This window comes from Spermophilus citellus, assembly GCF_964194105.1.
Source record: "Spermophilus citellus genome assembly, chromosome: 1".
Classification (NCBI taxonomy): domain Eukaryota; kingdom Metazoa; phylum Chordata; class Mammalia; order Rodentia; family Sciuridae; genus Spermophilus; species Spermophilus citellus.
This window is the reverse complement of record NC_138182.1, coordinates 191316588-191332855: the sequence shown is the minus strand read 5'-3', so window position 1 is coordinate 191332855 and position 16268 is coordinate 191316588. Positions and strand designations below refer to the sequence as shown.

Below are 16268 nucleotides of genomic sequence, written 5' to 3'. Positions count from 1 at the left end.
CCACATCCCCAGCCCACCTTTTCTTTATTTTATATTTTGAGGCAGGGTCTCACTAAGTTGCTTATGGTCTTGCTAAATTGCTGAGGCTGGCCTTGAACTTGTGATCCTCCTGACTCAGCCTCCTGAGTGCTGGGATTACAGGCGTGAAGTAAAAATAGATTTTTAAAATAAACTTTAATTCTTAACATTTTATAAATAAATATCAGAAAACTAATAAGAAAGGAACAGAGCCGGAGGTTGGGCCATAGATAGAGATTTATTATATATACAATATGTTACATAGGGAGTGTATGTTAACCTACATTTTCCTTTGAGTTTGAAGTATAATATATAAAAAGAAGATCAAAGGACTGTAACTTCAGGAAATAGGTGGCGGTAGGGAGTGCATATCCTGGTGCGGGAGAGGGGGAGCCTGGCAGGGGCTGAGATCTGGTGGAGGAGGGGTGGACGGGCTGACCCAGCTCCTGAAGTTGGCAGGCAGCCAGAAAGGAGGGGCCAAGGAGGAAGATCAACTATCCGAGTTAACGACTGGCCCAGGGTAGCTCAAATGTTCCCGGAAGTGCAAGCGCGGGAAAGAGTAGTAAAATTGTGTGCAGAGGGTGTGTGCCCCATGAGCCCTGCAGACGTGGCAGCTCCGGGTAGGGGCTGAGCGGGGGCAGCCAACTCGCCTTTGCCTACCTGGCCTCGAATCCCACGGGAGCCCTGCACCAGTCCCGGACAATGAACCAGGTAGACTCTTGCTCATCCCTTCCTGCCAGCCTGGCCTGACTCGCTGCAGGGGCCCCAAGCCTTTCCCAGTCCTGGGCTTCCCCACCAACCCCCTACATCCGGTGCTGCTTTCCTGTCCTCTGCCCTGGAAGCCCTATGGCTGGTCCCTGAAAACTCAAGGAGGGGCGGTGAGTATTGGGCTTTCCACATTATGCAAAGGGAGATGGGATAGAAAGGACAGTGTGACAGAAGACAGTTGGGGCAAGCCATTCCTGAGCCCCAGTTGCCTACCCACGAGGAGGGCAGGGCTGAAGGCTAGAAGGGTGCCCCTCCCCCTAGGGTCTGTAGCATGGTCCTGCTGGGAAGGGGAAGGCTTGTGATGACCTCACTCTGGGGATTACAATTTTGAGCTTTGTTTCCTTCACTACCATCCATCAGGGTGGAGAGAGATAGGTGGGGATTATGTCCCCATGCTTTTGGTAGAACCCAGAGATCCTGACAGGGGGGGACTGGCACTGAATCTCCTGTTTGTCCTTGGCAGAGCCAGGAATACACCGTGGATACTGCCCCCTCAAGCCTCCAGAACTTGACCCTGAGGCCTGGGAGCAGGGGCACATAGTATAGAATGAGGCCTCCCCGCCTCACCCCAAGCTTCTGGGGTTCTTTATGCTCTCCCTTTCCTCCCTCAGAGGAACACCTTTTTGCCTTCCAGTGAGTGGGAGTAGGGGAGCCTAAGAGGCCAGACAATGATTCCCTTTCTCCAGGACTTTAAGAAGCAGCTGTTCACTGCCCACTGCCCAGGACGTGGGACAGCAGCCCATAGCATGCTCAGATTCTTGACCCAGGACACAGGACCTATTTAGGAATCTTGCTAAGTCCTGGGGAAAGCAGGCAGGCAGTGGGAAGGGACTTGGGACCAAACTATTGGCCAGATTATAATGATGTCCTTCTCTTCGCCCTTTTCTGAGCAACTTTAACTTGCTGTCTTTCCATTTCTTTGTCTCTGTCTTCATCTTTATTTCAGTCTCCATCTTTATCTCCTTTTCTTTTCCTTTTCCCATGTGTATCTTTCTCTCTGTATCCCCCTCTGTCTTTTGTCTTTGTCTTTTATTTTCTGTTTATGTGTGTGATTATCTCTGTTTCTCTGTCTCGTGTGTGTGTGTGTGTGTGTGTGTGTGTGTGTGTGTGTGTGTTTTCCTCTCTGAGTTTCTCTCTCTGTTTCCTTTGGGTGTCAATCTCTTTCTATTTTGGTCTTTTTCTTTGGAGGGGGTCACTAGGGATTGAACCCAGGGGCGCTTTACTTCTGAGATACATCCAGCTCTTTAAAAAAATACTTTTTAGTTATAGATGAACACAGTCTCTTTATTTTATTTTTATGTGGTGCTGAGGATCAAACCCAGTGCCTCACACATGCGAGGCAAGCGCTCTTTCTCTGAGCCACAATCCCAGCCCTCTCAAGCCCCTTTTGTTTTTTAATTTCCTGCTAAATTGCTGAGGCAGGTCTTGAACTTGCAATCCTCCTGACTCAGCCTCCTGAGTTGCCAGGATTACAGGCATGCACCATCACTCCCAACTCCATTTTGGCCTTTTTCTGTGTGTACATGCCTACTTCAGCCTCTCTTTTCTCCTCCTTCCCAGACTGATGACTCCTCCTCCAGCTGTGAATGGTTCATTGGGGCAGGAGCACCAGAGGCAGCTTCCAGAGGTGCTGGGTGGAGCCTGGGAACCACTTCAAGGAGACGGGCTGCCACCACTCACCATCATTGTTGCCGCCTTTGTCCTGCTTGCGGTCTGTATTGTGGTGGCAGTCCACTTTGGGCCAAGGCTGCACCAAGGCCATGCTACTCTCTCCACAGAGCCACCAGCCCCAAAGCCAGAGTATGGCATCTACCTCATCCACTGGAGGCTGCTGGGCCCCCAGGACAGTCATAAAGAAGACCAGCAGGGACCTCCAATCCCTGGATCTGATCCTACTCCAGAAGGGCCCAGGCCCAGTATTGATGAAGTAACATATCTGTAAGAGGGAGATTTGGGAAGTTAATCTGATCTGGCTCAGCACAAGAAACTGGACTGAGAATTAGAGCAAAAGCAAATTGGAGCCTAAGCATCAGAGCTGTAGATGGGTATACTGGACTGAGCAGGAGCTGCCCTCTCCAAATGTTTCTGAAAAGAGCTCTTGATGGACAGGAAAAATGAAAGAAGCTTGAGAGCAGGGCCCTGCGCAGAGGCCTGCTGCTGTGGGTGTCCCCAGGGTCTAAGGTTTATGAAGACTTACCTCCCTTCACAGAGCTCCTGACCCTTAAGCTCTGAGTCCCTGCCCACACCATCACCCTTAATCTCCTTCCCTTTTGGGGTAAAGTGAATCCACTGTGAAAGATTCCACCACCCACCTCAATTCTAATCAGGAATGTCAGATGCTCCATAGAGTGCCCAGATCCTATTAAAGTCCAGTCAGGGACAGCCACAGCAAAGAACCCTTGATCTGCCTTTTCTGAGACTCTGAGGACTCAAGGAAGGAAAGGTTGCCTTTCACCCATGATGGAGCAAATCTTGGTGCAGGGCCTAGGTTTTGTTGACAATGTCTAAAGCCTTTGGAAATCCCAAGCACCATTTATAGTTCAAAGATTGCCTTTGAATGGACCCCACTGACTCTGTCTTGCCTTCTTAGGATGTGATGGGGGAATTTGGGGATTCTCATCATCTCCCACTTTCTATCCACATGGACCTGTAGAAATAAGCCTAGAATTTACCCAAAACATTTCCTACCCAGGCACAATGGCACAATCTTAGCTACTTGGGAGGCTGAGGCAGGAAGATTGCAAGTTTGAGGTCAGTCGGCACAATTTAGAGAGTCCATCTCAGAATAAAAAATAAAAAAGGGCTAGGAGTATAGCTCAGTGGTAGAGCAACTGGGTTCAATTCCCAGTACTAAAACAAAACAAAACAAACGAACAAACAAGAAACACCCAGACAGATGCAAATACCAAGTGGTAGAGTCAGGACATTATATCTATTTACCTGTTTTATAGTACTGGGTAGGGATGGGACCCAGGACCTCATACATGCTAGGCAAGCACTGTATACTGAGCCACATCCTTGACCTGGAGTCAGGGTTTGGACTTGGGGCCATTAAGCTCTACAAACTGGCCACCATGCTGGGCGCTGATGGGTGGAGCAAGGTCAAGTCCGAGGCCCTTGATTCTGGACTGGTTTCTGGTGTAAGAGTAACTGACATGATGGAAGAATCTCAGGTCTTGGAAGGAATATGGCTGGAACAGCTGAGCAAGGGGATAGTTTCCCCCTTGATTCCCTTGACTCTGTTGTCCATAGGAGTAGCTGGTTTTCTCTGTGCGGAACATTTCTTCAAAGTGATGCTTTACTCAGAAATGCTTATTGAGCATTTGTGATAAAAATAAAAAGGTGGAGGGGCAGGGGTTGTAGCTAAGTGGTAGAGCACTTGCCTAGCATGTGTGAGGCAAAGGGTTTGATCCTTAGCACCATATAAAAACAAATAAATAAAATAAAGATATGGTGTTCATCTACAAATGAAAAAAAAAAATTTAAAAACAAAGGTGGAGCTGGGTGCCGTGGCATGTCTGTAATCTCAGCGGCTCAGAAGGCTGAGGCAGGAGGATCACAAATTCAAGGCCAGCCTCAGCAATTTAGCAAGGCCCTAAGCAAATTAAAGACATGCTATCTCAAAATTTAAAAAAATGTAATAATAAAAATGGCTGGAATTGTGGTCCAGGGGTAAAGCACCCCTGGGTCCAATCCCTAGTACCAAAAAAACAAACAACAAAAACCCTATGAATCAAAAAACAAAGTTGGAAAAGCAACAAAGGTAGGAGGGAGGGAGCAAGTCATCCCAGATGGAACTAGTAGAAACAGGCTGCCTTCCCCCCCAGTGAGGGGCAACTGTGCCACCACAGTGGCTCCGTTCTGAGGATGATGCTATAACATATGGCATGATGACTAGCTGTGTTGTCCAAGACATCCCAGGGGATGTTCCATCTTCTCACACAAACTCTTCCTCTTTGATCCTATCACAGGCTCTCTCATCTGGGGACATTTATTCAGTGGGCCCTGCTCCTTTTCCCAGGATGCCACTCATGGCATCTGTGTGCTGGTTCAGCCTATCCTCTGGCCCCTGCTCCCCAAGCCACTCACCGGAGATACTGAAAGGGCATTGAAAAGGCAGAGAGGTTAGGGGGATACTGCCTGACTCTATGCTCTTTGCCAACTGGTAGGCTCTGCCCAGACTGAAGTGGCACCCACCCCACACTGCCCTGTACAGGATGAGAGGTGCGTGGAAGCATGCTTGGACTTAGGTCTGAACATCAGAGCAGATAAACACATTTTTTTTTAATCTGGCAAAGTCTAACAGCAAAATGATGACATACTCAAAGTAGGTAATCTGAGCTCAAAAAAGGACTAGAGAAATGACTATTGAGAGTCAGGTGTGGTGGCGCAGGCCTGTAATCCCAGAGGCTTGCGGGGCTGAAACAGGAGAATTGCAAGTTCAAAACCAGGCTCAGCAATTGGGAGGCACTAAGCAACTCAGTGAGACCCTGTCTCAAAATAAAATATGAAATAGGGCTGGGAATGTGGCTCAGTGGTCCAGTGCCCCTGGGTTCTATTCCTGGTACACGCCCCCCACCCCAACACACACACACCACCACCACCACTTCAAATAAAAAAGGACATTGAGAAAGGGCAGGACATAAGGAAACCACAAGTGAGGGTGAGGCCTCTACTGGAGAGCCAATGCCACTGCCAGGGGTAAGGAGAGGAGGCAGTTCCCAAAACCTGGAGATGGACAGGTTTGCCAGGAGGGTCACTTGTCAAGAGAGCCCACTCAACTTCTGAACTGCCAGGAGGGAGCTGGGATAAACACCCCAACCTCTTCCTCCCTCCATTCTCCTGCTGAAGCTCCCCATTGACCAAACATGACCAGAAATCCAAGGACAAGGGAGTCTGTTGTGCCACCCAGACAAATCTGTCCCTGGGCACTAGAGGGTCTAATGGAAAATAACTGGCATACCCCTTAAGTTTACCTGGTACTTAGAGCTTAGACAAAACTTCTACATATGCACAGTCCTCACAACAACCCTGTGAGGTAGGGCAATAATAATCCCATTTTGTAGAAGAGATTACGGCTTGCCCATGGATACAGGACTCATCTGGAGATGTCAAGTCCAGAAACTTTCTCTGTAAAGTCCTCTTTGGGAGGCATGGCTCTGCTGAACATCCAGCAGTTGAAGCAAGCTCCAGTTTTGATTCTCAAAGGCTCAGGCAAGATGACCCTGGGCCTCAGAAGACATCAGTGCGGAGTGGGAGAGGCTGTTCCATATCACTGATGAGGAGCTTGGGCTCTTGGGACAGGGTGGAGGAACTGGGCACCACTGAGGTCCCCATGCTGCTCAAAGTAACCTCCTCTTTTTCCTCCTGCCGCATGTGCCGGAGAACTTCCTGTGACAGCAAGAAGCTGCTCCCCTCTGCAGATTCTGGAGTGGGGTCATGGGACAGGAGTTAGGATCCTAAACCCACTGGAACATACTTAGAGAAGATCCCCCATTCCTCCCTACCCCCTCTTCCCACCCACCCACAGCCTCTGGGGCTAGAGGCTCAATGGAATCCTAGTTAGAAGTGGTTTTAGAGGTCATGGAATTCCATTCTCTTGGTCTTAGAGATGATGCTACAAAAGGTCACACAGTCAAGGTAGAGCTGAGGCTGCAGCCCTCTTCTCTTGTGCTCCCTATTCTCTAGCCAAGGACTTTTCTGCTTCCTATGGCATTCCTAGATAAAACAAGGGACTCCCAGAACCCACCTCTTCAGGCTCCACCCAGTGTCTATAGCCAAAAACCTCAGAAAGCAATCTAGTGTCCCAGGTTGGTAGGGGAACCTTTCCCACAGAAGAAAGGGGCAGGGTTTGACCTCCCTGACCACTTGAGATGGCTCAGGAAACACTGCTGCCTTCTGACTCTCTACAGACCCTGACTCCTCCTGCCCCCCAGTCTATCACCCCCTCACCCTGGTAGACAATGAGGCGACAGTTGTTCTGACACTCAGGGACTTCTGCCAGGATGTCCTCAAGTGTTCGACAGAAGAGTTTGGCCTGTTCAAGCCGATCCTCCCGGCTAAAGCCAGCTCTGCCATCCTGTGACATGGCAAACAAGGTCTGCAAGGGGGTGGCATACTCCAGGACACAGGTACCTGCCTGGAGGAGGTGAAAGAAAGAACAGATTGAGTTTCTGTCTAGGCAGACAGACTCTGGACTGCAGTGCTTTGGGCTGAAGCCCCGTTCCCTCAGTCTGCAGAGACTGAGTTCTGGGAGGTGGCCACTGATGCTGTCTGTGCTCTCTGATCTGCCTTCACCTGACACCTCCCTCCTGAAATCAGGACTAGGGTGGGCAAATCTTATCCTTCACAGATCCTTCTAAGATCCCAGGGCAAGACCTACAGCAGCTGCTCCAGCTGGAAGTGGAGTCTGGGTGCGGGGCTCTGGGCTCCAACTATGGTCTGGGTTTCTCCATACCTACAGGAAACTCTTCAGATGGTCTCACAGCCTGCATTTAGGGCAGCTTGGTGATCAAGAGCATACTATACTCAAGCTGAAATCATCCACTTTTTCACTGTCTCTGAGCCTCAGTTTCTTTTTTTTTGTAAGGTAGGCATCGTAACAGTCCCTATCCCCAGAGACATGGTGAGTTTCAATGGAATGGTAATATGATCCACTCAGAATGGCACCTGGCATGCTGTAAATGCTTAAGAAATGTTATTTACTATTACCATTCAGAACTGAATCTTGCTAGCCCTGGGACCAACCGAGGCTCAGAGAAGCATCTTGAATTTTTATCAGTGCTTGGTCAGAGCCCAGGGTCCTAGGGATCTTCCAGGGACCCCCTACCTCCTTGTGAGCTTACCGGCTTCCCATTCTCCAGAAGCTCATAGATGCTGTTGGAGTAAACCCGACCCTTGATGCCAGCACGGTCAGCACTCTGCTGGGGCAGCGTATGCAGGAAGCGAATGTTGGGGTCAGCTACACTCAGGTCATCAGGCACCCCACACTCCAGCGGGAAGAGGATATACAGCCGTTGGCTCCCTGCACCTCGTAGCATGTTGTTGTGGAACTGGTTATAAGTTTGGATCCGGGCCCGGAGTCCTGGGTAGGGAAGTCAAGAAGTCATCTCTGTAAACCCTGCATCCCATGAAATCCGGGACTAATACCAAGGCCATTGTCCCCCCTTAGTCTATGGGTACAAGAGAATTGAGGGTCTAGTCCACTCTCATTGTGTGTTTGCTTTGGGACTAGAGGTTGAACCTAGAGGCTCTTTGCCACTGTGTGACATCCTCAGCCGTATGTTTTGTTTTCGGTACTGGGGATTGAACTCAGGGGTACTTAATCACTAAGCCACATCCCCAGCCCTTTTTTGTATTTTATATAGAGATAGGGCCTCACTGAGTTGCTTAGGACCTCACTAAATTGCTGAGACTGGCTTTGAACTCACGATTCTCCTGCCTTAGCCTCCTAAACTGCTGGGATTAAAGGTGTGCACCACCATGCTCGGTCCCAGCCCCCACACTCCCTTTTTTTGGTACCAGGGATTGAATTCAGGGCACTTGACCAATGAGCCTCATCCCCAGTCCTATTTTATATTTTTATTTAGAGACAGGGTCTCACTTGGTTGCTTAGTGCTTCACTTTTTGCTGAGGCTGGCTTTGAACTTGATATCCTCCTGCCTCAGCCTCTCAAGTCACTGGGATTACAGGCATGTGCCACCATGCCAGGCCCAGCCCTTTTTATTTTCTTATTTTGAGATAGGATCTCACTAAATTGCTGAGGCTGGCCTCAAACTTGTAATCCTCCTACCTCAGCCTCCTGAGTTGCTGGAATTACAGCCATTCCACCATGTCCAGTTCAAGTCCAATCTCATAGTATAGGAGGCCAGTGAACGGTAGAGAAGAGTACCTAGTGGTCTTCTTCCTAAACCCACCATCCTGTTTCTCCTTCTCCTTTTCACAGACTTCAGTGCCAGTTCTTCCCCTTCCCATCACAGCTTTCAGAGCTCTCAGAAGTGGCCAGAGCTCTGGGAGGTGAAATTGCCAACATTTTCTGACAGAGAGCCACGCCTCTAACTTCAGAACCATCTCCTAGGAGAAGCCCTAGGGCGAAAGGCAGGCAGCCATAAGACGTGGAAGAGCTGCAGGCTTGGCCTGCACGTCAAAGGAATGAGACTTATGGCTCCACAGTGAATGGGTCAAGGGTTCAGATCTGGACAGAGCTGGGGTCAAGTCCTATCTCCTCCTCTCACTAAGCCCACTAAGCTGTATAACACTGGACAAGTCACTAATCTCTCAGAATCACACTTTTCCTATCTCTAAAATAGGGATAAACCTGGTGCAGTGACTCACACCTCTAAGCCCAGCTACTTGGGAGGCTGAAGCAGGAGGATCACAAGCTAGAAGCCAGTCTCAGCAATTTAAAAAGACCCTGTCTCAAAACAAAAAATATAAAGGGCTGGGGATGGATGTGGTTTGGTGATTAAGCATCCCTGGGTTCAATCCCCAATACAAAAAAAAAAAAAAAAAAAGAGAGAGAGAGAAAGAAAAAAAAACAGGGATGATAACTATCTCTTCCTCATAGATATGAGTTAAAAAAGGAAAAGCACAAGGCATAGGGTAAATATTTATCAAAAAAAAAAAAAAAAAAAACATTCACAGATGACCTTAGGCAAGTCACCGAATGGCTTCCGGCTTCACATTCCTCACTGCCAAACAGGCATAGTAACAACATTGTTCAGGCTGACAAGGATGCTTTGGGAATCCAATGATTTGATAGACATAAAAATGCTTTGAAAAATATAGTGCATTCTAGGAACACAAGAGGCTATGTGTCTTATGGTGTCTAGGAATGAGTGCACAGAAAGCAGCCTACCTGGCAGGATCAGCCGCAGGTATCCAACATAATATGACCATGCCAGTCCTTGGGCAACGTTGAAGTTCCTTTTTTCGCAGACTGCAGAGACTTCAGCTGGGGCCAGGCCCTGTAGGCAGCAAGATGGGATCAGAGCTCTCCTCTTCCAAGAAGCTTTCCAACCTGCTGATGACTTGCTCACTTCTCTGACACCACTGAACCTACCATCCCAGGACATTACAGACTCCACTCCCAGCTCTAAGCTTAGGCAGATCCCACAAGACCATGCCCTAATTCGACCAGACCTTCTATCTCCCTCTGCACCATACCTGGAGACCCAGAAGGATGCTCAGGGCCTGTGAGAGGCCCAGGAAGGCCAGCATCGAGCTGAGGGGCTGGCCAGTGGGGTTTGGGAGGGAGCAGTAGAAATAGCAGGACAGCAGCAGCACAGCTCCACGGCGGATGGGACAATCCACACAGGCCCTCACAGCCTTCCAGTAGCTACCCTGGTACCTGCAGAGGACATCCCAGACCCAGACCCAAGCCCAGTTCAGCCAGAGATGTTCAAGGAGGGGATTGGAAGTCAAGGGAGTGACACTGGTGGGGAACCCAATTGCCACAAGGATTATAGGAAGTCACCTGGACTGGATGTGGCGTAGCTCCTCGGCCAGACAGCAGATCCCTTTTAACAGCAGTCCCAACTGCAGAGAGGCTAAGTAGAATATCAGGTACTGAAGAGTATGGTCTGGAGAATTTCCAAGTCCCCAAAGGGCCACCAGGCAGGCCCCCAGCAGGATCAAGGCCATCTGCTGGGCCCGGTGACCCCTGGGATATGGGATGGATGGATGCAGTCTGGAGCATGGCATCTGTGGGCACCAAGAAATCCATGACATGCTCTGTCACTCTCCTGCCCTTCTGAGACTAAGGCCCTGGATGGCACCTCCTCTAGTGTCCCCATTCCTGGCGCCCAGTCATTCTCACAGATTTGTCTTAAAGATATCTCTAGGGGATAGCTCAGGCACACAGCACTCCACAGCTATTGTCTAGGACAGATTTGTGGCGAACAGACCAAGGCCTGCACACAAACACTCCACCCAGCCCCAGTGAGACCACAGGTGTGGAAAAGAGACCAGGCAGAAGCTGGGTGCAGTGGTGCATGCTTGTAATCCCAGGGGTTCAGGAGGCTGAGACACAAGGATTGTAAATTTGAGGGCAGCTTCAGCAAACTAGCAAGGTCCTGTCTAAAAGAGTGAGAGAGAGAGAGAGAGAGAGAAGAAAAAAGAAAAGGAAGGAAGCAGGGAGTAACTATCCCCAGATCCAGACTCAAAAGTGACATGAGCTGCCCAACCCACCGGAGGACCTTTGGGGACTTGGGCTTTCTTGTACCAAGAACGCACGCCAGGGAAGACCTTAATCAGTAAAGTAGAACACCAGAGCTCAGGTAGTGAGGGTGACCTTTGGGTCTCATATCTGGGATCCAGGACCCCAGCCTTGGGGCTCTGGCTGGGCCACTCCTTATCCTACCTTCTGCCTCCTACACACAGGTCCTTTCTGGTAGATGACAGACGTTGAAGGGCAGGCACAGCGACTACCAGCAGCCAATGAAACCTGTCTGGGTACAGCCTAAAAAACAAATGTTCAAAATAACTGAAACTTTCTCAGCAACGCCCAAAGTTGGGCACCTTGCCAGACTTTAGCTTTAGGAGGGGGTGTAGGGTATTTCCTGCCCTCCGGAAGGGAGGAAGAACCCTGTGCCCAAAGATCTGATGAGCCAGTTCTGAGTCTTAGAGTGGGGGTAAGGTTTGAGAAAACTCCTTTGATAGTCTTGATATCCCAAAACTGAGTGGGTTCAAAAAATCACTCACTCGTGGGGGCCGGTGGTGCACAAAACTGTAAAACCAGTGACTTAAGAGGCTAAGGCAGAAGAATCACAAGCTCAAGACCAGCCTCAACAATGTAGTAAAACCCTGTCTCAAAGTAAAAAATAAAAAGAACTAGGAGTGTAACTCCTGGTTTCAATCCCCAGCATAGAAAGAAAGTTTTGGTGGCTGGGGTTGTGGGCTCAGTGGTAGAGCACTCACCTAACATGTGTGAGGCCCTGGGTTCGATCCTCAGCACCACATAAAAATAAATAAGTAAGTAAATAAATAAAGGTATCGTGTCCAACTACAACTGAAAAATAAATATTTAAAAAGAAAGATTTTTTTTGGGGGGGTACCGGGGATTGAACTCAGGGGCACTCAACCACTGAGCCACATCTCCAGCCCTATTTTGCATTTTATTTATAGACAGAATCTCTCTGACTTGCTTAGCGCCTTGCTTTTGCTGAGGCTGGCTCTGAACTTGCGATCCTCCTGCCTCAGCCTCCTGAGCCTCTGGGATTACAGGTGTATGCCACCGCAGTCTGGCCAGAAAGAAAGGAAGAAAGAAAGAAAAGAAGGAAAGAAAGAAAGACACGCACCTGTAGCCACAACCCTGAACACCAGGTTCCTCTCAAGTCCCCAGGATCCAAAACACCCAGCAGGACTCCACACAAGGGCCAAAGGCAACACACGCATTGCTGGTTAATTGTTTAAAGCAGATTTCCAGTTGTAGATCCTTTTTTTTCTGAAGACTGGGACATCAGGAAGGGGCGGGGAAATGAGTACAGTTACTTCCTTCTTAGCAAAGGGCTTGGTGAGAGAGGCCTGCAGACAGAAAAAAGTGATTTTTTTTGCTCTGCACAGAAGTGGCCACGCCTGTGAATTCTCAGAAAGTGCTCAGAAAAGCCACACGTGGATAGTAACAGTGCTGAAGCGTTTGCCCCGTTGCAGCCAAGTGCTATGTGTATCATGTCCCTTAGTCCTCCCTGCTACCTTGTCAGGTACCTATTATTCTATCCCTGGGTCACAGATGAGTGATCTAAGGCCCTGGGAGGTGAAATAACTTGCCTGAGTGAGGGAGTAAGGACTTGAGTCTGGTGAGTTGCTCCAAAGCTCAGCTTGCTCTGTGCCTTGATTTCAAGAGCGGGAGGTTGGTGGGGATGGAAAATACCAGAATCAAGTTTCATTCATGCTTCTCTTGGTGTAGGGAGAGACCCTGGCTGCTGCCAGGCAAGCTGCTAGATTTGAGGATGGGGGCAGGCCTGGGGAGTTGGGTTAATGTAGTACCCACAGAGCAGCAATAGTCATTCCTGTCCAGGTCAGAGGCCTTACCTAGACCTTCCCCATATCAAAAGCAGACACAGGCAGGGCTTGGTGGCACACTCCTGTAATCCCAGAGGCTTGGGAGGCTGAGGCAGGAGGATCATGAGTTCAAAGCCAGCTTCAGGAACTTAGCGAGGTCTTAAGCAACTTAGCAAGACCCTGTCTCTAAATAAAATATTAAAATAAGAGCCAGGGATGTGGCTCAGTGAGCATCCCTGGGTTCAATCCCCTATACCAAAAAAAAAAAAAAAAAAAAGAAGAAGAAGCAGACATAGGAAAAGTCTTACCTTTGCTTTCCCAAGGTGCAATTTAGCTTCCTAGAAACTCCCTGGTTTCTGAAAATTACTTAATAAGACTATAGGGAATTCCCTTTGCTTTTTCTTCTGTATAATTGGCTACATAAAAGTCTGGAAGGATAGATGACAAATGATTACTCTAAGCAGTAGGAATCTGGGTGATTTTTATTTTATTTTCCCCCTTTTGCTCATTATATTGAACCTATGTTGTTTAATGTTTAAAGTGTGCACTAAAAAGAGAAAACCTCAATATTGTGTCTACCTTGGGAATGCCTTCCCCTACCTCTGTCCTCTCTCCCCTCTGCTCCTGTCCCCTGTTTCTCTGAATCATTTCCCTGTTTGGACTTTTTCTAATGGAGGCCTTGAAGACACAGAAGGCACTGGGGCCAGAAAGAGCAAGTTGTAACCTGGATGTCAGGAATAGAGATGATGGAGACCAAGTAATCAGGGAGGCCAGCCAGAGCCTGATGGGTGGGCCAGTTCATGAGCTAGCCTGACTGGAGAAAAAGTCCTGTAGAGAAGGCAAGAGAGAGAAGGTCTCTGAGGGGACAGAAGCCCCACTGTCTGGGTCTTTTAAATGTCAGGTGGGGAGTTTCTTCTGCACAGACTTTATCCATGCATGCCATGCACACATGTCCTGTCTTTCTCCTTTGTGCTAGGACTGTGCTAGGCATGGGATAGGATTGTTGGTGAATGTATCACAGGCCAGGCCTTGTGATCATGGTGCTTTCAGTTGGGGAAACGGATATAACATTAGTATCCAAATAAGTAATTAATACAGATGGGATGAAGGCTATGAAGGATACATTGAGCTTGCAACTGAGAGGGGGAAATTGGAATATAAAAGTCCAGCTTTCCTTGAAAGTGTGCCATTTAAGCTTGTCACTGGATTGGGCTCCTGGGAATTGAACCCAGAGGTGCTCTACCACTGAGCTATATCCCCAGTTCTTTATTTTTTATTTTGAGACAAGGTCTCATTCTCTTGCCAAGGTTGATCTTGAACTTGTGAGCCTCCTGCCTCAGCCTGCTGAATCTCGAGGATTACAAGCATGTGCCACCACACCCAGCTCCTGGAAGGTTCTTGATTTGTGCCACAGAAAGAAATTTCAGGATGTGTCAAAAGAGGCACAAGAGATTTATTTAGGAAAGCAAGCAATGGAGCAGGATATGCATTCAAAGAAAGGAAGGAGGAGAATAGGCACTCAAGAGTGAGATTTTGGGGGGTATTGGACTTTTGTGTGTGTGTGGCATTGGGGATTGAGCCCAGAAATGATCTACCACTGAGCTACACCCCAAGTCTTTTAAAATTGTTTTATATTTTGAGAAAAGATCTTGCCAGGTTGCCTAAGCTGGCCTCAAACTTGTGATCCTCCTGCATCTGCCTCCCAAATAGCTGGGATTAGGTTGCTATGATTTGAATATGGTTTATTCTCTCTGAAATTCATGTTGGAGTTTAATACCCATTGTGAGGTATTAAGAGGTTAGTAATTTAATCCAATTATAGTGTTTAGAGATGAATCCTCTAGGAAATCCTTAGAATTAGATAAAGTGATCAGGGTGGAATTCCTATGATTGAATCCTGGTGGCTTTATAAGAAGGAGAAAAACTGGTGGAGATACATACAGGCTCCTTCTTTCTTGATATGTAATGCCCTGCACCACCTTGGGACTCTGTGAGCAAGAAAGCTATCAATAAATGAGGCCCTGCAAACTTGGGCCAGAGTCATGAGTAAAATAAACCTATTTTCTTTATAACTTACTCAGCTTATGGTATTGTATTATTTGTAACAGAAACATACTAAGATATAGGTACTGGAGGTTAGGACTTTAGCATATTTTTTGGGGGGACACAATTCAATCCCTAACAAGGCCAGTGATATAAGGAGGGGACTGAAGAATGAGTGGGACGCTTGTCAGATGTGGCCAGGGCCTCAGAGCCTGGGAAGCATCATGACAGCTGCTTGCATGGGATTCTTCTCAACACTCAGACCAGCTCTATAACAGGCAAGTTGCCTGAAGCTCTTCCAGATTGACCATCTGGTCATCCAGGAAGAAGCTGAGGGCCATGGAGGGAAGTTAGGTCCAAGTTGCAGGCTGCCTGGCTTCCAGGCTGCTATTTTCAGGCCAAAGTCCCAGTAGTTACTTCTTCCCTCCAGATACCCCAGAAGTGCTGGTCTGGGCAGTCTCTTATTTCTATTTCCAGCCCATTTACAGTTCCTTGTCTTCTCTGGTACCAGTCATCAGTGTTCCTGGAAAATTAATAAGCTCCACACACTCATTTAGGAGAACTGGGCCCTGGACAGGGTGTGAAGGGAGGCCTTTGGTCACTTAGAGCCCCTTTTTTGCCCACAACCTCATATCCCTTAATCTTGTTAGAACAGGACATTGGGGGATTTAAGTACCAGTTATCTACAGTAGACTTGTGATCCAGTCTGGCTTCGGCATCTCCTAGCTATGTGATATTGGCCTGGTTATTTAACCTCTTTGAGTCCCAGTTTTCTCATACTTAAATGGAGATAGTGAGCATTTTTTTCTCTCTCTCTCTCTTTTTTTGGACAGTATTGGGGATTAAATCCTAGGGCAATTACCACCAAGCTTCATGCTTCACCCTTTTTTATTTTATTTTATTTTAGTATTAGGGATTGAACCCAGGCACTTAAACATTGAGCCACATCCCCAGCCTTTTTTTTTTTTTTTTGTATTTTATTTAGAGACAGTGTCTCACTGAGCTGCTTAGGACCTCACTAAGTTGCTGAGGCTGGCTTTGAACTCATGATCCTCCTGCCTTTGCCTCCTGAGCTGCTGGGATTATAGGCATGTACCACTCTGCCTCCTGCTATTTTATTTATTTATTTATTTATTTTGTTTATTTATTTGGTACCAGGGATTGAACCCAGAGGCACTTAACCACTGAGTCACATCCCCAGTTTTTTGTTTGTTTGTTTTTGAGACAGGGTCTCACTAAATTGCTAAGGCTGGTCTTGAATTTGTAGCCTCCCAGGTTGCTGGGATTACATGTCCTTCTCTATATTCAAACTTTTTAAGGAGCTTATTAAAGTCTGCAAACCTTCTTCCAAACCTTTCTCTGTAAATTTTCCCAGGGTTCTTTTTCTTCTCCTGCAATTTCCCTTTCTCTTTCCTTTTTTCAGCTATGCCTTCCTGTACA

General features: G+C 47.9%; 2 protein-coding genes across 13 annotated transcripts in view; one reads left to right on the top strand and one right to left on the bottom strand.

Annotated features, from left to right (window-relative positions):
- SMIM33 (small integral membrane protein 33) overlaps positions 1 to 4490 on the top strand; it is a gene marked incomplete at its 5' end in the record, with an annotated part of 73766 nt that extends 69276 nt beyond the window's left edge. The window contains 2 exons of one of the 9 annotated variants that reach the window (XM_081290494.1): positions 389 to 896; positions 2347 to 4489. In XM_081290494.1, the coding sequence (XP_081146620.1) occupies positions 2351 to 2728 (378 nt within the window). In that variant the 3' untranslated portion in view covers positions 2729 to 4489. Of the gene's footprint in view, positions 1 to 388; positions 897 to 2346 lie in introns of those variants that run through there. The other 8 variants (XM_081290493.1, XM_081290488.1, XM_081290492.1 and 5 more) reach the window with 8 other exon arrangements.
- A 570-nt stretch (positions 4491 to 5060) lies between these two features.
- STING1 (stimulator of interferon response cGAMP interactor 1) lies at positions 5061 to 12843 on the bottom strand. Of its 4 annotated transcripts, XM_081290404.1 has the most exons (8): positions 12084 to 12216; positions 11147 to 11245; positions 10262 to 10488; positions 9952 to 10135; positions 9644 to 9752; positions 7632 to 7870; positions 6739 to 6925; positions 5068 to 6212 (listed from the first exon to the last, which is right to left on the bottom strand). In XM_081290404.1, exons 3-8 carry the CDS (start codon positions 10486 to 10488, stop codon positions 6019 to 6021), a joined length of 1140 nt encoding a protein of 379 aa, XP_081146530.1. In that variant the 5' UTR covers positions 11147 to 11245; positions 12084 to 12216; the 3' UTR covers positions 5068 to 6018. The 4 variants fall into 4 exon arrangements, with proteins under 4 accessions (XP_081146532.1, XP_081146533.1, XP_081146531.1 ...); XM_081290407.1 differs by lacking the exon at positions 9952 to 10135 and having other exon boundaries at positions 5066 to 6212; XM_081290405.1 differs by lacking the exon at positions 11147 to 11245 and having other exon boundaries at positions 5066 to 6212; positions 12084 to 12210.
- Positions 12844 to 16268: the final 3425 nt, after the last annotated feature.